Below are 23654 nucleotides of genomic sequence, written 5' to 3'. Positions count from 1 at the left end.
ATCATAACGGGTGTCTTTTTTATAATAAAAAACCTTAACAGGTGTCTTCTAGGATTCGAACACGAGCATCGTCCCTCGATAACTTAAATATTCAGGCTTCAACAAACCCGCAAAGCCATTTATTAGATAAAGCTTTAGAGCATTCTCATTCTATTCCCTATATTTATGTGAGTAAGGTTTGTAAACTATATGTTATGTTTATGAGTGGTTGTGAGTAGAGGAGAGGGAACGAGTTAGGAATGCTCTTAGAGCATTCTCATCCAACCCCTTATATTTTGTAAAGGGTGTTTTTATAATTTAGAGAGTGATTCAGGTTGTTGTGAGTGAAGAGTTTTTATATTTTGGAAAACGTAGTGATTTTTCTGTATATTTCAAAGTTTACTTTTCATCCCCTATAATTTTTTAATATATTTTGAAAGTGGTTGTGAGTAAAGGAAAAAGAAAATGTAATGATAAAAGGTATAAAAAGTATTATTTAATTGAAATAAAGAGAGAAAATAAAGTCAGTTTTAGTGTAATTTTTTGTTTGAAGATAGGGAGTGGGAGCATTCTCATCCGGTTCCCTAAATTTTTGTGATGAGAGTTTGTAAATTACAGAGTGAGTTTTTGAGTGGTTATGAGTGTAAATTATAAGGTTGAGAGAGAAAAGATAGTAATTTTTTGTAAATTTGGAGAAAATGTAGTGTTTTTTTATAAATCATAGGATAGAGAGATAAAACTGTAACGATTAAAGTACGAAAAAAAATATTATTTAATTAAATAGAAGACATATTTGTTGTATTTTTTAGTATAATTATAGAGATGGGGATAGAGGATCGCTTGAGAATGCTCTTAGAGCATTCCTAGCGGTTTCTCTGTTTCTATAATTACACTAAAAAAACACTACATTTTCCCTCTCAAATACAATTAAAAAATATTTTTTGCATCTTATGTTTTTTCTCTCCTTCACTCGCAACCACTTTCAAATATATTAAAATATAAGTAGAAGATGAATGGTGTTTCTCCAAATTTACTCAGCTTTTTAAAATTTTCTCTAATTCACTCACAATCACTTATAACCCTTTAAAAAATTTTAAAGATCTCTCTCACTTCATTATAGAGCACTATTAGACTAAATGGTGCACATGTCATGTTGCTCCTCATTTTATATTGTCACGTCAGCGACACATTATATTCAACTCCACACCACTATATTTCACAACACCATGGAAATGGTCACCAATTTACTACTTTTCATCATTTTCAAATAAATAAATAAATAACATTTATATAACTAAAATTAAAAATTAAATTAGAATAAAATTACATTCATTAATAGTTTAATGCTAAAAAATTACAGCTAAATTTAATTGAAAACATTCGTTAATGTTTAAAAAAGTATAAACATAAAATTAAACAATATTAGATTTCTTGTTCCCATCGTTGTCGGGAAGTAGAAAATGTGAATATTTCGCCACACTTGTCAAAAAGTTTGTCAAAGTCATTAACGAAATAAAAAAAACAATAATTTTTGTTCAAAACGAATCCGTTTTCGTTAAAATTTATACCGGTATGTTCATAAAAAAAAGCTATACAAACCTATGTATTTAGTTATTTTACAAAAACTAACTAAAATAAGTTATTTACCAAAAATGAGCTAAGGTGCTAAATTAAATAGTAAAATTAACATTATAGATTCGTAGTTTGAGCTGCAGCTTGAGCGGTGAATTTCCCACCATATCTTCCCCGCTGAGCGGTGCTTTTCTAAAGAAAATGGTGTTTGCCGGCTGCACCGATTGCCACCTAGACAGTTGGCAGATGAAACGGCACCCACACCCAACAGTCTTGTGAATGCTCTTTGATCAATATAAATGAGCACAGTTTTCAAAACTTCAGTTTTAATATGTATTTTACTTTGATAAATTATATATTCTTATTAAACACAAAACATATGTAGAGTAACGAGCGATGGTAATGAAACCCGACGTAATTAGGACGGGAAATACCCGTCTTATTAAGGTATGGGAGGGGTTTTAGATTAGTTTTGAAATTTTTCATGGGTTTGGGACGGGTATGGGATTTATAATATACCTAGTTACCCGACCCGATTATCTGATAATATTGCCCCCATTTACCCAATTACATACCCGAGTAACCCAACTTAATCTGGTTTACATATTTATTTTAAATATATATAATAGTATACATAAAAATAATAGTAAATTCAATATAATGCTTGTCGAGGAAGAGTGGAAGAACCGGTGGTTTTTGCTCATGGGAAGACCAAATGGTTTTCATTTTAATTTACTCAGAGCATTCAAACGCATGTCCTACAAAATATGTAAGAAAGTTTGTAAATTATAGGATGTGGTTGGGAGTGGTTGTGAATAGAGAATTGATAAAATGTTATACGAGAAAGTTAAATTTGAAAATGATTGTAAGTGAATAAGAGAGAAAATATAATGATAAAGTTATAAAAATGTATTATTTAATTGAATACGAGAGAGAAACTATAGTGATTTTAATGTAATTAAATGGATATGGATAGAAAATGGATTGAGAATGCTCTCACAAATCCAACCTTAAATGTTGTTTTGTTAGTAGTATTGTTTAAACAAAATGCGTTACGAGACAACTCATTATTACCTCATAAATTGACTATGTGTTAACTATCATTGATGATAAGAATTGAAGTTTTATATTCTTGTAACTATATAATGCAAACAATATTATAATCAATAGATACCTTAGTTTCTCTCTTCAATCTCTTGTTTCTAATAAGTTATCAGCGTGTTTTCTTTAAAAGGAGCATTCAAATTTCTATCCACAAATATTATTTGATTAACAATAGTCTCCTTGTTATTCTTCATCATGGGGTGGGGATGTTGGTGCCAATATTTGGTTACAACCTTCTATTGTATCTATGTTTATTTTTAGAATCAAGACCAAACAACGCCATCGTTGGTTTTTAGATAGCCCACGTCTCAACAAGACATCGAAAACTATATCATTTGCATCTATACCATCACCTAGGTAACACACAAACGATTGTCTTGCTATTATGTACCAAATATATATTCTCAGTGTTTGATTTTTGGGTTACATACATCGTTAATGACTACATAAAAAATCGTAAAAGAAAAGTGAAGATTGAGATGAGATATACACATTTATTATTTTTTTAACGAACAACAAATGCATATAATTGAAGAGGGCCGCTGGTTTGCATGCAGGTTCTTGTTCCAAATAGTAAATTAATTTTAAGGATATGCATGTAGTATTTCTTTCTTTCAATTAGTTAAATCAATATCCTATGACTGCTTTGAAATCACCCACACATTTTTTTTCATCCAAATTTTTCACCCAACTTAGAATTAAGCATTTGAGCAGTGCTTGGTATACCAAAATAAACAAAATTGATTAGCTTATTTCATTTTGATTGGTTTTGGCTAAAAAAATAAAAATAAAATTATTTTTTTGTTATGAAATAGAGATGCAGATCTTAAATTGAGCCAATATAATGACATAAGTATTATTCTTTGTCATAATGGGCATATTTGTTGTTATAATATAATTTTATTTTCAAAAGTTGGTTTATTAATAATGCAATTTATAAAAGGATTGATTTGTTAATTAATGATTGCTTTAATGAATCTGTTACATCTAGTTATTTTATTTATGAGATGTTACTTAAATGACTTAACTAGTATTGTTGTAAGTTATTTATGAGTTAGACTTACATCATATATTTTGACCAATCACAATTATGCTTTATATATATATATATATATATATATATATGGTTGGGTTATAATAAGAATTACAGTTTTTGTAGGAAGGATAAAAAGTAATTTTGTCAATTAATTTTGAAATAAAGGGTTGAGATTAGTTTAGGAGGAAATCAAGTATGAACATAAGATGAAGGGTGTAAAAGGAATAACACATTTGTTGATTTTCTCTCTCCACATGCAAGGCATATGCCAAATTCCCCCCATCATTTTAAAACGTCCATAACTTTTTATTACTACGTTTTTATTGAAAAACAAATTCACCATAATAACGAGTGTCTTTTTATCTTTTATATGAGTACCATATTGTAATATAAAATTTTTTTAAAAAATAGTGGGTTTTTTACAAATTGTATTTTACAAAATTGTGTTATACAATAGTATTTTTTCATTGTGTTTTTTCCATTGTGTTTTTTACATTGTGTCATACAATTGTGTTTTTTATTGTGTTTTTATCATTGTGTTTTTTTTGTAGTGTTTTTTTCCATTGTGTTTTTTACATTGTGTTTTTCATAGTGTTTTTCATTGTGTTTTTTCGGATTTTTCCGGCGAGGTGGTGGCGGTGGGTGGTGAAGTGGTGGTGGATGTAGGAGATGAGTGAAGATGTAAGTGGGTTTTATGTAAGTGGGTTTTTGAAATTAATGTAAGTGGGTTTTGAAATTAAAGTAAGTGGGTTTTGATATAAAAGTGTTAAGACAAAAATACCCTCCTTCCTAGCCTTCTTAGGAAAATCAAACTTCTTATTTGAACATAACCCTGCTAAATAATCTACAATGCCAACAAGCATCTTTTAAGTAACTTAAAAAGCCTCAACACTTATCATATATCTATAGTGTAGGCAAATAAATCTTTAGCGCCTCTAAAAGCATGTATTCTTCAAAGACTCTCTCATACACATGCTTATTAATCCGCCTGTGGACCATGTTCGATACATTTTTGGTAATGCATCTTTAAATCAACTCATATTAGTTTTTCAGCAACCTAAAATGTAACATTTTTCTAGTTTACAATCTAAATCATATATGAGAATTCACACCCAAAGCTTTTAAATGACTATTATATGTCTATCAATATAATTGATGAACATCCAGTAGCTCATGTTTACACATAAAGCAGTTTAGTTGAATGATCAGTTAATCGATCATAGATAATCGCTAACCACTCTTAATGAGATGCAAATTTCCATCTCCACATGAGGGGATATTACTGAACTAATCACGAGTAGCCCCCAAGATAACTAGTCACCAAAGCTAACCAAGTCGGTCTCACTTGAAAATATTATGTTGTGCGGTATATGTACCAACACCGCATAAAAGAGTTGCAAAATATGTTGACTGTCAAATTTAATACGATAGTATAACTAGTCTTGGGGGGGGGGGGATAGTATAAATAAAGACTGGTAAGACAATAAATAACGTTAATTGCATCTATAAAATTTTGATCCCCTAAGTGATCAACTCATATTTGAAGTCCAAAAGAGAGAATACATTTGCAGCAAATAGCAAATGAATTAGTAGATGCATTCAAAAACACAAACTGCTCGAATTAAAGTAGTCTAAGATATATTACATTACAAAGTAAACGTTTAAGAAAAATAGGTTCTAAGAAAATACCCACGAAAACCAAATGAGCAGAATAATGCAGTTGCTAAATCATACAAGAGGTTACATACAAAAGATCCCGAAGATGTTATTGATAAGACCCTAGAAGAGGTCAATATCTTAGAAGAGATTATTTCATTTCTAAAATATAATAAGACCTCAGAAGAGGAAGATGTCTCAAAAGAGACTAATACGATTTCTAGAATAAATGAAAATACCTCAGATGAGGAATATAAAGTTCTAGAATAAACACTGGTATCAAATATAAATGAGATCTCTATAATTTATTTATAAAATTGTACAACATGGAACCAAAACAAAACACGTGTTGATGAAATATTTGCATATGCTACACCAACAGATGTAATCAATGAAAATCACAGTTTATAGTGTTGATTTAAAAATCATCGAGAGAAATTACAGAACTACTAAAGAGTGAATTTTTTAAATAAATAAAACATGCACACATCCTATTGCTCGACCGGAAGTTCGAGCATATATATATTTACACAATGTAATTATACTTCGACATAGAGTTCGAGTATACGTGTAATTGTATACTTTCCCATCAATCAAACTATCCAGAAGATGTTAGCATAATTTTACTATGCACAAAGTTTATTCGTGCGAAATAAACACAATGATCTTCAATGTCTCATAAAAAGGGCGAAGAAGTACTTGGTCGAGAAGTGTCGTACCTAAACACGAACGATTCACTAATATATCTAAGATGATATTGCATTCTTTGTATATGTGTAAGTGAAATATAAGTTCATACACAAGATGTACTTACGATATATTTGCAGGACATGAGGCTTATATCTTCATTAATTATAATGATAAGTCTCATCTAGTTGGGCATTCTTATGATGCACATATATTTGATTAATTTAAAATATGATCATATATAGTTACCTTGTGTGTTCACATACGATGACACAATATTTTTCTGCCATCAAGCAATCTACAACATTACCAAATCATGGTGAACGTTCAAGAATATACGATATCGGTTAAGAATGTTTGCATCATCCAACAAGTACAACTAGCATGCAACTCATAGATGCTGAAGAAGGACAAGACGACTACATGAAGACAGAGCACCTTACAGAGTTTGAATAAGAGATTACTACATCAAAGATCAAGCCAAACAGTCAGAACAGGTCAGATTCTACATATTGAAAGACATTTATTTGTTTGAGGGGGATCATTATACACATTGCACTATTTTTCCCTTGATTAAGTTTTGTCCCACTGGTTTTCTTAGAAAGATCAGCCAAACAGTCAGAACAGGTCAGATTCTACATACTGAAAGACATTTATTTGTTTGAGGGGGATCATTATACACGTTGCACTATTTTTCCCTTGATTAAGTTTCCATTGGTTTTCTTAGAAAGGTTTTTAAAAGGGTAGCAAAACTGATCCAGAAGTATTATTATTCTCTAGGTTGGGAAGTACCGATTAACATTATCCGGAACTATGTTGTTAAAGTTAATGAGTGGTAATATGATTTGGGGGGGGGGGGGGGGGTGTTATGAAACAACTCATTATTACCTAACCAAACCCCTAATCAATTGCTTTGACTATGTATTAACTACCATTGATGATAAGATTTAAAGTTTCTTATTCTTGTAACTATATAATGTAAATAATATCATGATCAATATATACCATAGTTTCTCTTTACAATCTATTGTTTCTAATATATAATCTATTGTTTCTCTACAATAGATTGTCTCTTTACAATCTATTGTTTCTTTACAATATATACCATAGTTTCTCTTTACAATCTATTGTTTCTAATACATATTACATAATATTTCATGTGTTTAGTTCTTAAATTTTGTATATAGTGAAGTGATTTAGAAATGTAATCTACATCAACGATTAAAACCCGGTAAATACCTGACGGGCTTTGGGATGAATATGCCAGACAGGTATTTTTGCTCAACTATCCAGTATACCCGAAACCCGACGGGTATACCTGATACCTGAGGGGCAATTACCATAAAAATATCCAACGTGTTTCGAATGGATTTTATTAACCGGATATGAGTTTGTGAATGCCTAAACTTGTCCTAAACCTGACCCATTGTCATCCTTAATAGTAGCTTTTCTTTTTATTATTTTTCTTTGTATTAGTATTTATTATTTATTTAATTAACCCACATTTAACTAACTAATTAACCAAACACGTTATATATTTTGGGTTTTATCTTCCGTTTAATACGCACTACAATGTGGTTTTCTTTTTCATTTGTTATAATTGAGTATATGAAAATCGAAATAGTTTACGCCTGTTTTAGTGCGTGGGTTTGATTTGGTTAGTATAACTTCAAATGGCTCTCGTCGTTCTTTCTGACAAAAACCACGTGGCGCACATTTTGAAAGCTTATGTGAAAAATATATGCAATCTTGGATCTTTCCTTTGCTTTTATATGCTCTTTAATAAAGCAGAAGTCCCCTTCATATAACAAGCAAAATATGCATTCATATTAGAATTCAATCTCTATGGCATATTTCAACTTTACTTGAAAAAATTCCATGAGTAAGCATGCTTTTTTAGGTCTCTTTAATCTTTCCTTTTTAGGATTTATTGAAAACAATTCCAGTATACTCGGGTACTGAAACTTGCTCGAGATTGAACCATGATCGAAGCTTTTCTTAGAACATATTGAGATAATCCTTTATTGTATCCATGCTCGACCCACCAAAATGCTCCTACAACTTGGTTTAAGCTGGATAGATCAAGTGCTTGCTTGAACAGCAAACTGTGCATGATGAAAAACATCCTTGCTTGACGGAGTGTAGCTTGCTTGAAACTTTTAACACTTAGAAGAATTCAAGAAGATAATCTTACGAGTGTAAGATATCATGCTCGATGTAGTAAAACTCCATGCTTGAAGGTCCAAGCTTGGTTGAGTTTCATACTTAGTCATTTTCTGAGGAGGTTGAGAAAATTTCAATCTTCCTTCTAAATGTTCCGACTCAACAGTTTAACCATAATTCTCCATATTGTTAGAAACTAAAAATGCAAAATGTATGTTAACAATAATTTAATTTTCTTATTCTAACAACTACGTTAATATCTATAGGAGAAGAATAAATAACCGCATTAAAATGATACGATACTAATATTCTTACTTTTTATATATTCACACCATCACAGGTAGTTATGTTTTATATATTAAAATAAACCATATATATGTTTTAAGGGTTTTTTTTTTAATTTATAATTAAGAGCAAATCCGGTAAAAAGAAAACAAAAAGACAAGAAGTAATGATAATTAACCACCCTAAAATGTGCACCCTAAAAATAAACTTTGTAAATAGAAAAGAGGCTTTGTTTCATTTGGGTTTCAAACATAGGTTCTTATGTTCCTACTAATTAAAATAAACCATATAATCCTACAAATGCAATTAACCCAAATTTGTTTAAAATTATACTTATTTTAATTTTATATCACTAGAAAAGAGAGGGTTGATCGGTTAGCCACTTCATTGGCCATTAGGAAAAAATAAAAACCTTCCCCTATATTTATCAACTATCACTCTCCATTCATGCATCCAACTTTAACACAAACATCTTTACTCCAACTTAAACTCTCACCATTCATCTAATCCTTTGATCATCCATCTAAACCTATATTTTCTAAACATCTTGAGCATCACTTAAATTTGATGATCGTTTATATTTAAGCTAATCACATTGAGCAAATAGGTTGTTTCAAAATGTCGAATTCCATGACGATGATCTTGATATTAAAAGGGGTGATAAAAAATTTTGGACATATTTAAATAAAGAATGAGATGTATGACCATGTTCTATCTCTTGTACGGTTGGCCGATTTTGGTGGAATTACTTATTGTAATTACCGCCTTCTTGATTGTGGGTTAGTCACGACCTTGGTGGAAAGATGGCGTTTTGAAAACCACATGTTTCACCTACCATTTGGTGATACGAATTTAACATTAGAAGATGATACTATTCTACGGAATTTATGGGTAAAGGGTCCGGTTGTTTCTGGTGTAGAGGCACCAATTGATCCCGATGAATGAAGACAAAGGATACAAATTTGTTAGATATTGTCGTTCATGATGCATCTGGAGATCTAAGCGGTAACTTGATTAAGTCAACCATTGTCCTTGAAAAATAAAATCCACAATGTCTCAGAACCCACATGTACGGGAGTTAACATAACATGGACGTTGTGTCATCCTTTATTTATGTGGGAGTTCATTCTTTTGTGATACCTCAAACAATTTTATAAATTTGTCCTTTCTAAATCATCTAGAAGATTTAGAACAATGTGGACGACTAAGTTTGGGCATTGTCGTATTAGCATCTTTGTATAGAAATCTAAGCAAGGCGGGACTCTCGTCTGCAAAAATCATCAGCGGTCCGGTGTATATATTGCAAATGTAGGCATGGACCAGAATTCACATGCTAGAGCCCATATGTTATCGTAACTATGAAAATATAAGTCTTCGGTGCGTATAAAGTGTGCTACAGTTGCTTTACGAAATGGTACGTGGGTTTCATAATGCCATTTTTCCGTCAGGACCGCAATTAACCCACGATCAAGAAGATGATAATTATAATCAATTATTCCAACAAAACTGACCAACCATACAAGATTACAAGGGATAGTACTTATTCATGCATGCCAGTCTTATTTAAATATGACTAATGTTTTCTTTATCACCTCTTTTAATATGAATATTGTCGTCACAACATTCGACATTATGAAACAATCTGTTTACCCGATGTGGTTGGTGTAAATATAGAAGATCAACAATGATACATTTTTAAATGATGCTCAAGAAATTTGGAAAATGAAATTTTATATGGAGTGAGAGTGTTGGAGTAAAGACGGACGTGTTAAAGTTGGATGAATGTATGGGAGAGTTTTTATAGCGGGTGATTTTTGTTTGTTTTTCTCATGCGCAATGAAGTGGTCAATCGGTCAGCACTCACCTTTCTAGTGATATAAATCTACAATAAATGTGATATTTAATAATTTTCGCTTAATAGCATTATCATTTCTTCTTCTCTCTATTTTCTTTTTACTGGATTTGCTCTTATTGTAAATAATAAAAAAAGAAAAGAAAAAAAGCCATAACATATAATAGTTATTACTTATTAGAAAAAGAAAATTAAGTTATAATTAGCGTACATTTTGCGTTCTTAGTTTTTAATAATTTAGAGAATTCATGTTAAGCTATACCCGTGAGTGATCATCAAAAGATAAGGATGAATGCGAACAAAGTAGGTGAATAGTTGTGTCTTTTGAAGCATTTTAAAGTTCTGCATGCCACGTATGGTTTCCACCATGCATAATCTTTGTGCAATTTTTTCAACTGCGAGTACTGATTATGGGAAGGATAAGCAACATGAATGACTTAAAATTTTTTTTCTTCTTTGATTTTATTTTTAGGTTATTTAGATGAAGATGAACTAATTTTTCCTTTTATCAAAATACTATTAAATAATTATGTAATAAACAAACAAAAACAATTATGCTTCAATGATATGTCAAAATTTCGAGTGCCCTCATAAAATTTTACAATTATCCTTAGGCTTTAGAAACCGACTTTCATGAAATTATCCTTAAAGTTTTTCAATAAAACTTATATAATTACCGATATCAAAATGTTAAAACCATTATGATTAGTCAAATGGTTTTAATCTTACTAGCCTAATGACCATTAGCTTAAGGCCCTTACTTTTAGGTCTTAAGTTCTTAATCCATGCTTTTAAAGGTTTAAACATTGCTATAATAATAATAAAAATCCATCTACAATTGAGAAAAAGAAAGTGAGTAGCGACAGCAGGCTCAGACCCACTGTCGATCATTGATCCTTCGCCAGTGGTAGATCCTTTCATCAGCGGAATTCCAACCAAATATCCGTTTAAGGTAAGTTATTAAGTGAATCACTCATTTGATGGTTAATTTTATCATTTTAATTATTTGATTAATTAGGGATTAGGGACTGCGGTTTGCAAAATTATACAAGTTATTAACTTTAAATTAAAAAAATAGTTTCGTATGTGTGGAGTGTAGACGAGTTTAGATATATTGGATTTTAAATTTCATTAAGCATTTGTAGTGATGTTTAGCTTACTTTGTTGAATATATAAAAATTTAATTTTAAGATCCTTTAGGTAACCCGAACCAATCCGAACCGGATCAAACTGAAAAGATTTGTTATTCAGGTGGTGTTTGTGTCTGAAGATCTTCCTGGCATTTTATGTCTGTGCCACACAGACTTTTAAGCTTCAAGACTGTTTGTTTTTCTGAAAACATTTCATTAAAAAACGTCTTCGCGCCTTCTTATTCTAGAATACATGGACCTTCCTCTTTTCAAGTTTTCTGCATCTTTTATCTCATTCAAAACCCTAGCCCCCTTTCATTCTACCATCTCTTCCCTTTCATCTCCTCCATTACCATATCCTCCACAGCCGGCGCCGCACCCCCGCGACCTCCACTGCCGGCGCCGCACCAACTCCCATAACCCCTCTCCTCCAGCCCGTCACACCTCCGCCGTCACCTCCACCGCCTTCCTCGGCGTCGCCGCCGCCTCCTCAGGCCTTCCCCAGCACTGCTGCTGCCTCTACCGGTCATCCCCAGTGCCGCCGCTCCCCTGCACCTCCGCCACCGACACTCCCCCTGCCTCTCCTTAAGCTTGTGTCTTGGAATAATAGGCAAGCATTTTGATGATATTATTGAAGCTTGTGTCTTTGTTTTTATTTTCAAAATGTTTACTTATAGTTTACTTTAAAGTTTGATCTACTTGTTCAATTATTATTAGTTTTGGTTCTAGAAAGCTTGTAGAAAGTTTAGGTATAATGAAGTTTACAAACGTTAAAAAACAAACAGTATTCCTGTTGCATACTGCAGATGTTTGGTCCACCTCTTCTGCTACAGATAGCAGATGTGGTCTGCAAACTGCAGACATTTTACCTCTAAAATAAAAAAATCGCCAAAGTGATTGAAAAATGACCCATATAAATATCCGCTTCCATGCAAATATATTGTGGTTCCGCCAATGCGACATGGCTTATTATTTATGCTGCCACAACATGTGAGACAAACTCGACAAGTTGGACAATTACGACCCTACCCCACTTCATTTTGCTAGGTTTATAAATTTCATATTCAGTCCGTCTATTAATTTATATATGTTTATAGTAACAATAAGATGGAGATATATCACAAATAAATTGAATAATATAACGTCTGAGTTAAATCGAGTGTTATTGTTATTTTTTTTTCTCAATTCACTAAACGTCATCTAAATTTTAATCCTTTTGAGTAACATATTAAAGTTAAATAACCTAACCGATATGATAAATAAAACCAGCAATAAAACCGCGTTAATATTCTTCATAGTTCATTCTGTAAATATAATTCTCTCAACACATCAACACAAATGGGGAAAGGCGTATTCTTCACCTCCGCCTCCATCCTTCTCGCCGTCATACTCACCACCACCCTCCGCCACCACCACCACCACCACCATCCACCCTCACTCAATTACACTCCCACCGCCTCCAAACTCCTCCGATCACACGGCTTCAACTTCATAGCCAACTTCCTCCACATCTCACCAGAACTCTTCTCACAAACACCACAAATTACCATCTTCGCCGTACCCGACTCCGCAATCTCCAACCTCTCAATCCCACCGCACATGATCAAACACCTTCTTGCTTACCACATACTACCCACAAAACTCACCATGCAACAACTATTAAACAAACCCTTGAAAACATGCTTACCAACTTTATTCCAACACCAAACCGTTTCCATCACCAAAACCGATTACAAAAAACAAGTTCTTGAAATCAACAACGTGTTGCTCACTCATCCGGATTTGTTTCTTGATCAGTTTGTTACAATGCATGGAGTATCGGGTTCTTTCGCTTCATTTGATCGTCATCAAGAACGTATAAATTTAGGGTTTTGTGAAGCGGGTATTACTCGTGGGTTCGTTAATATTAAACATGAATGGGAAAAAATGATTAGGGTTTTGGTTTCGTCCGGATTCATGGCGTTTGCTATCGGGTTGAAGTCGGTGACTGATGGGATTGTTAAAGATTTTCCGGATATTGATTCGGTGACGGTTTTTACGCCTCCGAACGTGGCACTAAATGCTATGTCTTCGCCGTTGTTGGATAGGTTTATGAGGGTTCATGTTGTTGTAAAGAGGTATAGTTTTAAAGAGTTGGTGTTAGGCGGATCGTTGTCCACGTTGGCTCCTGGGAAACATTTGGATGTGACTGAGAGTTTGAAAAGTTCTGATCAGGTGGTGTGTGTTAATGGGGTGGCAATTACTGCACCGGATTTGTTCGTGTCGAAGAGTTTGGTTGTTCATGGGATTGCTCGGCCGTTGAGTATTGACGAGCTTTCGAGCATGTCTGGATAACAATGGCTTGTGTTGATTTTGGCTCTTGTTTGTACTTTGTTATGTAAATCATATTTGTAAAGAATTAAGACTTATAGGTTGTAACAACAGTAAAAAGATATCATATGATTTGTGTTTAAATGTATCTTAATTCACCCATTTTTCCTGTGAATCCTGACTCCGATCCAGACCTGGGCTTCGACCCACTGCCTATATCATATAATTTGTTTTAACACTGTTCTGTTTTAGCCCAGTGAAAAACTGGCCTAGATAATTGCAATTCTGTTACGACTTTTTAAGTCAAGGGAGTGTTGGAAATTATCAGTTTGACCTGTAAACCTGCAGTTTATTTGATTACAACATATTTGGAAATATAATTACAGCCAGATTGTTTCAGGCTTGTGAAAGATTCATGCAGCTGATAGTTTCGGCCGCAGGGTGATGTTCCCTCCAAAAATACCCCTGCTCAGATTCTACACGGGCTGTAGTTGTGAAGATACGGGTCAAAGACTCTAGATTTTGACAAAGGGTATTTTGGGTATTTTTATGATTGTGGATCTGATAGTTAAGTATTGATTGGTATGTTAATAATAATTTGACAAAGAGCATTTCGCGCAATCTAGCCGAAGATTTGGAGAAATCTATTTGATGAACAAGGGCAATTTAATTGGGAAACTCATTTGAAGGATTGAGTTTGATTCATGAAGGTAATATTTATAAGATAACTATTAAAACAATTTCCGAATTCATTTGAAGGGTTGAGCTTGATTAGTTTATTTGTTTGGGCTATACAGGAAAATTCGTGGTTGTGAGCTTGAAGGGAAAGTGGTATGTACCTCAGGATGGCAGGGTTTGTGGTTGTGAGCTTGAAGGGAAAGTGGTATGTATCTTCCATAATAGGATATTCCAGTTCATTTGACAACCATTTTCGTCATTTGTGATCTCACTGTCTTAAATCCTTCTTCGAGCCATTCATTTCTCTCTCATTATTCGTGTCCAACTGTCACGTACTTGAAGTCCTCGCATAAGGCTATGTGTAGTGGAGGATCATCAAATGAGGGCGATTTTCAACATGTGACACCACGTCAGTAGAGGAACAATTTTCATTTTAAGTATGTAGTAGTGTTATAGCCCCATTACACATCACATACACACACAGACGTGCGCGCGCGCGCACACACACACACATATATATATATTACACACACACACTAAATATAATAATATTAACCCACTAAACACTCACGGCGACAAATATTCGCCCCCTCCCCCCTCTGTCGCCCCTCTTATCGCCGCAGGGTGATGTTCCCTCCAAAAATACCCCTTAGCCGCTTCGTTACACATATCTAACAATGACCAATGTGACAATGTCTGGTCATGACCAAACCGATTTGACCGACAGGCCCCTCTTATAAATAGCCACTAGCAATTTAAACACAAACAGAAAAGTTGCTAAATTATTAGTTATTTATTAATATATTTTTGATCCAATATTACTTATTAATATTTTAATAAATTGTTATATATGCAAATGAAATAAAATAAAAATGTGTGCCTCCACCGAAACTGGACCCTTAACACTCGCAAAGCCCTGTATGTGATTTGAGGCCAGCATTTAGTTGGTTTACTATAAAATTTAATATAAATATATAGGAAAAGTTTACGTACATTTTAATTTTATCATGAGAACATAAGGAATAATATTAACTTATAAAAAATAAGAACGTAAGAAACGATACTAACTACAATACCAATCTACATAAATAATGATTTATAATAACAAAGAAAAAACTTAAAATTTACAACAAAAGAATCAAAATCTAGAGCAAAATAATAATAACAAATACCAGCAAATACTTATAACAACTAAAGAAAAAATCTAATAATAACAACAAAATGTAAATCAGCAAATACTTATAACGTCTCATAATCGAAAATTTGAGAATACGAACAAAAATTAACAGCAAATACCTATAAATATAAACCTAATAACAACAGCAAATTGGTCTCACTATTTTCATGTTAAGAATAAAATGTATTTGATCATATTTTTTAATAATATATATAAATTAAAAACTTCGGTACAAGGTTACATGTTCCTGGAAACATTGAACAAACCAATGATCAACGGGTAATTTCTTAGTGGCGCTCCAAACCGGTTTTGAGTTAAAACCGGATCAGTTTGGAAACAAAATGGGATGTAGTTGTAGCTAGTCAAAACGAAATTATAGCTTTAACCCGGTTTTAAGTTAAAACCGGATTAGTTTGGAAACAAAATGGGATATAGTTGTAGCTAGTCAAAACTAAATTATAGCTTTAACCGGTTGGGTTTAGAAACTTTGTTTTTAAGTAAAAGGATTTAGTATGTTTGAAACCGGTTTTTAACCGGATCGATTTTAACTGGTTTCAGCGGAGAAGCTCACTAACTGGTTACAAACCGCAGTTCGAATCAAGGCCTAACCAGTATTGCATTATAATTTCACCTCCTAGTTGGCAAGTAAAGCATATAACTTGTAAACTATAGCTTGTTGGCATTAAAAGTGTATAGCTAACATGCGTATTTTTGATTTAAACAATAGTATTGGGGAATTTGATTTAAATTTAAGAGTTCATTATACTTTCATTACAACCGTCTCACTCAACAACAGGCTCACCATTCGGCATTCTTCCAGCAGAAGTCGAACACTCAATCAAAGTTCCGACTTGGTCTCCGCCGCAGATACCTCCGGCGCCTGTTCTCCACCACCAATATTCACCACCTTGGACCCCTTAACCCTATCCGGGGCCAACTTCCCAATAACAACCCTCAACACGCCATCTTCTAGCTTCGCATTCACCTTATCCAAATCCACATTCTCCGGCAACCGAAACTGCCTCCAAAACTTACCGTAAGACCGTTCGCACCGGTGCCAATGATCACCCTTTTTCTTCTCCTCCTTCTCCCTCTTCCTCTCACCACTAACCCTCAAAACCCTATTCTCCTCAACCTCTATCTTCAACTCTTCCTTCTTCATTCCTGGTACGTCCATTGTGATCACGTGACTGTCACTTGTCTCCTTCCAGTCTACTCTTGCGGGCGACACGATCACTTCATCGTCCCGCTCGATCCCGAATGGAATCTGCTCTAGTTCCTTAAACGGGTTTGTGAATATGTCGGACCTCATGATATCGGATAATAAACTGGTTCCGAGTGGATCGGGTTGAGGGTCGAGCAATGATAACAATGATCCGGAACATTGTGTGGTGATGAAGAGAAACAAAATTGGAAATGGTAGAATCGTGCCCATGATGTAACGATCAGATGATGCTTGTTATGTTGCTTTGTTGGTTCTATTGTGATTGCTTAATTGATAGAATTTAGTCGTTATATATAGGTGGTAAGCTGGAGATCTTGTTATGCGTATTTGTGAAGAATTTCTTGAATGTTCTGGGAGATGGGAGCTTGTAGAAACAAGAAACAGGTAGAAGATTCGAGGATGAGTACTCTAGAATATCGTAATAAAGAGGAAAATATTGTGAGTATACATTATTTTAAACAATCCTTGCAAAATGGAAAAAAGAGAAGTGAGAATACATTATTTTAAACAATCCTTGTAAAATAGAAAAAAGAAAAGAACTCTATCGACGAATTAAGGATCGGGGCATGTATAATTATTGGCAGCAGTTTTTTTTTCTCTTGGGTCCTACTATACGCACCTCACACCCTATACACTGTTATGGATAGTCTTATCTGTGGTGATGTACCGTACGCTGACTGATGATTTAATCTTCGCAGGTTGCCGTTGACCAAATTAGCCACGGATAGCCCTATCCGTGGCGGTGTACCGTACGCTGATAGATGATTTAATCTTCTCAGGTTTTCGTTGACCAAATTAGCCACGGATAAATGGATAGCCCTATCCGTGGCGGTGTACCGTAAGCTAACGCTGTGTTGTTGTTGTCCAACCTGCGAAGATTAAATCAACTGTCAGGATACGGTACACCGCCACGGATAGGGCTATCCATTTAAGCTAAAAGGGGTACGATCGGGGAGGTGATTGTTGGAAGCTACAGGTAGTAAACGAGACGCACAACCACGATCCATTCCTCTTTAAGGAAGGGCACGCGTATCTCAGGAGAATGTCCGAGGAGGAGGTTGATTTGGTTGCGAGGTTACACACGGAGGGCGTGCAGCTGAAAATTTTTTTTCGCTGTTATGTAAAAGGTTTAAAATTTTTTCGCTGTTATGTAAACGGTTTCTCAAAAGCTGCTGTATTGTATTGTATTGAGAAGGACATATAAAATTTTAAAGACAAGTTGAAAAAGGAAAATAAAGTCGGCAAGACCCCATGCAGGTTCACATTTTGAATTTGACTTCTTAAAACGAATGTTTAAAAAAAATATATTAACGTCCTATTAAACCAGATGCAGGTATTTGAAAACTTCCTGCATAATAATGGGTTCGTGTATCACACACGAGAGAACCCTTCCACCACCCACACGGAGGATGTTTTCTTCTGTCATGATAGGTCATTTAAAATGTGGCGTGCGTTCCCCCATTTGTTGTTGATTGACACGACGTACAACATCAACATGTACAGGTGGCCGTTTGTTCAGTTTGTTGGTGTGACGTTGACATCGAAGTCATTCTGTATCGCGCACCCGACTATATCTAGGGAATGCCAACCAGACTTCGCATGGGCCCTTGAGCGGCTCAAAGGTATGCTCGGGGATCTATTTAGCCGCGCGCCATAATCACGGACAGAGACCTAGCCCTGATGAATGTGTGTGACAAAGTCTTCCCTTATGCAACCAAAAACCTATGCATGTGGCACATACGGGAGAATATATAGAAAAGGTGGAAAAGTCAGTATCAGAGCGAAATAAGGGAAGATTTCACTCTCTCGTGGACGGTACTGTGTGAGTCTTCCACATTCGATGATTACGAATATAACTGCGGGATGTTGCAAGGAGCGTTAGCCCAACATGGAAAACAACGTAAGTCTTTCATACATATACAGTTACCGATAGTCTATTAGTAAATTTCATAAGTTTATGTTTCTTTCTTTTTCAAAGGTCTATGACTATATTCATGATAACTGGTTGATGCCATACAAGGGAAATTTGATCTTGCTGGATGGATGACCGATTAAACTTTGGCAAGACTACAATAAATCGAGTTGAAAGTTAGCACGCGAACTTGAAAAGGCACCTTAATAGGCCCAATAACACACTCTACGTAGTTGCGACTTATGCCCTTGAGGTTGTTGAAGCCAAGGAGGAGCCTTTGAAACCTCCCTTGTTAAGCTGAAGAAGGACCATAACCTGCAGATGTTTTACATGCTACATTATAAGGTGTCGATTGGCTCTTACGCTACTTGAAAAGGAGTACGGCAAGTAACAAAAGATGATCAAGTCCGGATCTACATGAACGTCTATGGGGTTGCCGTGTACATGTGAGCTGTAGAAACACCATGATACATGCACACCTCTTCCACTAAAATCGATAGACCCATTTTGGAGGAAGCTTGATTTCGTTCCTGTGGTCGCACAGAAAGAAGAACCAGGCTTCAAGGCAGAACTAGAAGAGCTTAAGCAAACGGTTTTGATACGAAAAGATAAAAAATAGAAAAAAAAGTCTTTTAAAGAAGATTTGGTATGTTCTTCCCGGAAACTCAAATAAAAAAGAGCCTGAGAAACGTGAGGACCCTCGGGGGCTTCCAAACCTAAGCCAGCAATTAAAAAAAGCCGAGCCCACGAGACACAGCTTGTATATCCTTTCCTCATTCACCCATTCGTCCTCATTGAACATTAACGAAACCCCCTCATTCTTGTAGCGTTCGCAATCACAGTCCCAGTCACAGTTTAAGAAGCCCCCTCCTAAACCATCAAAGCAGCTGCCTAAGAAACAAGAGACCGGAGCTGACATCGATTTTCCTTTAGTGGTTGATGCAAAGGGCGTTGCAGTGGTAAAGAGGTATAAACACGTCGTTCCCACCTAGAGTTACTCATGCATCTCAAAAATTAAAGACGTAAAGGCAGACGGTAACTGTGGTTTTCGGGGAATTGCTGAGGGCTTAGGAATGGGTCAAAAAAGGTGGGGGATGTTAGGGTTGCCATGAAGAATGAGATGGACACGAACCGATATTGGTGGATATATCAAGATTAAATATGGAGTAGTTGAGATATTTTGAGAGGGCCCGTAACCATTTTGAATTTTATGATACGGTTCAAGATGCACCCAAAAACAGTTGGTTTCAGTTACCCGCCCAGGAATACGTGGCTGCTGAAACATTTAATTGCATTCTAATACTTCACGAGTCGCGTAGCAGCCAGACCCTTTTCCTGATAAGAGAGGGTCCAGAGCCATGGCGTGACTATCCGGGCCTAGCCATTGCTAATGTTACATATACTCATTGAATAACTATAAAAATAGAACGGGATTTCCTAGTGTCAGGGCTGGTATATACTTGGGCATGATTCGTAATGCCAGAGACTTACATATGGAGGGCTTTGTATGAAGATCGTATGAACGAGTACATGAGAATTAGGTCAAGCTAGCGAGTCGAACCATACCGACAACCGGACAAAAAATAATAAAACACACAATTTGTATAACGATGCAATGTTCTTAAGATAAGTGGAGTCCAAAATAGCATCTACACACTAACTATTACATTCAGTTACTACACGATATTGAAAATGAAATAAACAAACTGTTGGGATCTACAATACTATTAAGAGGGATTATATCTTTAATTATGAATGAACCCGACGATCGTGAAATTTGCCCTGAGAATACATTGCATGATTCAACTATTAAGTTCTAGTCAATAATATAATCTCTGAGGCAGAACAATACAAGTTGCTAAGGCGTACTAAGAGACTTATCAGTGACTAGTGGACTTAAATAAGATTTTTTAGTGGACTTAAATGTTATACCGTCTTCTATTCATGAGCAAGTTTGGGTTAATCCTAATTGTTTTGAATTAGTGGACTTAAATAATTTTTTTAGGTTGGTTAATGAGGAAGTGGATGAGACTGAATGGGAAGAGCAACTTAACTGGAAAGAAGGGTGCGCTATCTGGTTTGTGAAATGAAATAAGCCATCTGTCCTACCCATGTACAAGAAATCTTATAAGATCAAGGGTTTGAGTTAGTCCAGGAAGAGCATTATCAGTTGGATATATGATGAAAAATTGAAGTTGTTTTTGTTGAAAAAATATGATGGGATTAAGTACTTTCCTAGGTACTTGAGATCATTCAATACTTTACCTGAATCTGACGTAAAGGACTTGGCTAGGATGAACTCGATCAACAGGCGTAAGTTAATTTTGCTGATTGGGTCAGGAAGATGATTTGGAGTGAAGTGGTGAAAGAGAAGAAGTTTACTATGCTCAAGCCTCAGAAGGGTAAGTAAGTTGAAGATGTTGAAAGAGGAGTTACATCTAACGGGAGACCATGGATGATGGTAAAATACAAACCTATTAGATGCTTGAAGACAATATTGATCAAGCCGATGCCTCAAGATGTGTTAAAGAATATGAAGTTATAGGGCGTTGATAGTGAAACGGCCGAGGCGGTGATGGAAGATGAGGGCGAGCAAGAGCTTTTGAGAGTGTATGATCCTATGCACTTGGTAAATCTTTCTAAGTATGATTTTTAGGTACTTCATGATATCAAGATCTTTTACATTCCTGCATGGAAGTCAGAAGGGAAGAAGTACTAAAGGGTTGTCTCGGTGTGTGTGAGATATGGAGTGCATGCGGGATCGTTTGCTTGAATGAAGATGGTGTAATTGCATATTGAAGAAAAACAGGAAATAAATAAAGCTACTGATAAGGGGGAGTCTGTTGGTGCATTTTAGTGTGTCATTAATTCATAGGTTTATTGTTAGGCTTGTCTATAATAAACAATGTGTTTTGTTTATGTTGTTTTTATGGGATGGATATAGGCGAACCTATGGGTTACGCGAAGTTGTGATAACTTCAACTTTTATGTAATAGGCTAAGATATGTAGTATATAGCATATCTTCTACCAAGGGTTTAGTAAGTTGTTCATTCCAGCCGTAGAACTTGTGAAGTGCTATTTTCGTGCATTGACAGATACTGTGTTATCATTCAATACAAGCAATCGTTTTTTTAATTGCTGTCTCTTATTCTTGTTTGCGTTAATACTCGTAATCAATCACTAAGGGGATTCCACACCCTTAGAGTTTGTGATATCTCCTGTTGCGATCCATTCCAGGGACCTACAGCCACCAGAGCTCTCAGTTCACTATTTTCTCTCTTTAAAAACTGTAGACCCCGTATCATCTGCCTTTGATCTACAAGCATACTTTCTTGAAATTGATGATCAACATTCCTATGATTTTCTTGAAGATGCACCAAATTCATCAGGTAAAACATTTGATGTTGTACTGGCAGATTATAAAAATTCAGATGAATAAGCCGCATTGGGCCTTGTGGTCTATTAAACAAAATAAATGAATATGTTGGTCTCTGCACTGTTCCACCAAACACAGTAGGACTCGTTGTAGCCAGAGTCTGTTGAGGAGAAGACATAGACATTGAAGCTTGAACAAGTTGTAGCACAAGTCTCGGAATTGAAGGAAATCTCGGATCTGAAGTCCTAACAAGTGTAACCACTGGAGTACTTGTAGAAGTAGAAACAACCGGAGTTGAAGGAGTAGAACCTAATGGAATAGACACAATAGTTGCAGGAGTAAACACCTTAATTCTTTGAACTTGTTGTTGTGACTCCTGAATAAATACACCAGATCCTCGTCCGGTCCTTTTTGGGTTAGGCTTCTCAACTACAATAGCCTTACCCTTTGCTTTACGTGCCCGTGCCACAACATCATCATCACAACCTGGACCATCATGTCCACCATCATCATTACCACCACCACCCTAACCTTCACCACCTTCACATTCTGAATTTGAATCGTTGTGAATCGAACGATCAATAGGCGGATCTTGGTATAATTCACTAGCTAGATGCCCAATCAACCTCTTATACTTCGGCTTAGTGTGTTCAGTCTGAACCCAGTACACTTGAATTCTTCGCATTGTATCTTCATTCATGTGCTCGAGAGGAATAATATCAGCTTCACTCTCAGGGTATCTAACCAAATCCGGCTTTAAATGATTGATGATCATTTGTAGAAAACGCGAAAACATCAAGAACTTGTGTGTTTTTGTTGTGCAGTTTTCTTTAAGGCGATAAAACACCATCTTAGAAAAGTTGAAAGGCTTGTTGAGCACCAAAGCGAAAAATGCAGATTGCAGCATGATTCTGCATTGATCAAAAGCTCCTCTACGACCTCCTAAGCAATGAATCAACACATGCAACAAATACCTGTATTGCTCGCATAGATGGGCCTTATTGTACTTAGACTTGTTGAGATCACCATTATACTTTGCCCTTCGGAACAAACCCTTGATTAGTTCCTTGTCAAACTCATAAACAAAGTTATCATTATCATCAAATCCCAACACTTCTCTAATCAGCTTCACATTAATCACTATCTCCTTTCCTTGAACAATAACAACAATATGATTCTCGCCAGGAACATGTCAAGTTGTCTCCCAGAATGGTGTTATGATACCATAATACACTGGAATATTAGTAGAAATAGCACGATAGATCCTCGATTTATGTAGAAACATGATAATATCTCCAAACATTGCTCTACCAAAGAAATTCTAACCCAAGAAAGCCACAATGTTGTGTTTCTTGTCAGCCACCCAACGATTACCATCTTGTTCTTCTTCCTCTTGATCTTCTTGGGGCTCGGGATTAGCAACGGGTTGCTCGATTTGTTGACCTTGAATAATCCGAGTCTCTGGAACTATAGGTTGATCTTTTTCACCCTCGGGAACATTAACATGTTGT

The 23654-nt window shown here is 35.3% G+C and overlaps 2 protein-coding genes across 2 annotated transcripts; one reads left to right on the top strand and one right to left on the bottom strand.

The window, feature by feature from the left end:
• Positions 1-12802: 12802 nt before the first annotated feature.
• LOC143533584 (fasciclin-like arabinogalactan protein 21) lies at positions 12803-13864 on the top strand. Its single transcript, XM_077028308.1, has one exon. It carries the CDS (start codon positions 12803-12805, stop codon positions 13796-13798), a length of 996 nt encoding a protein of 331 aa, XP_076884423.1. The 3' UTR covers positions 13799-13864.
• A 2598-nt stretch (positions 13865-16462) lies between these two features.
• On the bottom strand, positions 16463-17064 carry LOC143533585 (22.0 kDa heat shock protein-like). Its single transcript, XM_077028309.1, has one exon. The coding sequence runs from the start codon at positions 17062-17064 to the stop codon at positions 16468-16470; it is 597 nt and encodes a 198-aa protein (XP_076884424.1). The 3' UTR covers positions 16463-16467.
• Between the last annotated feature and the right edge of the window lie 6590 nt (positions 17065-23654).

The sequence above is a fragment of the Bidens hawaiensis genome, unplaced genomic scaffold, assembly GCF_021521415.1.
Source record: "Bidens hawaiensis isolate Kalapana, Puna unplaced genomic scaffold, B.hawaiensis_p1.1 tig00009799_1, whole genome shotgun sequence".
NCBI lineage: Eukaryota > Viridiplantae > Streptophyta > Magnoliopsida > Asterales > Asteraceae > Bidens > Bidens hawaiensis.
The sequence above is the reverse complement of the archived record's forward strand: the minus strand, read 5'-3'. Positions and strand labels throughout refer to the sequence as shown.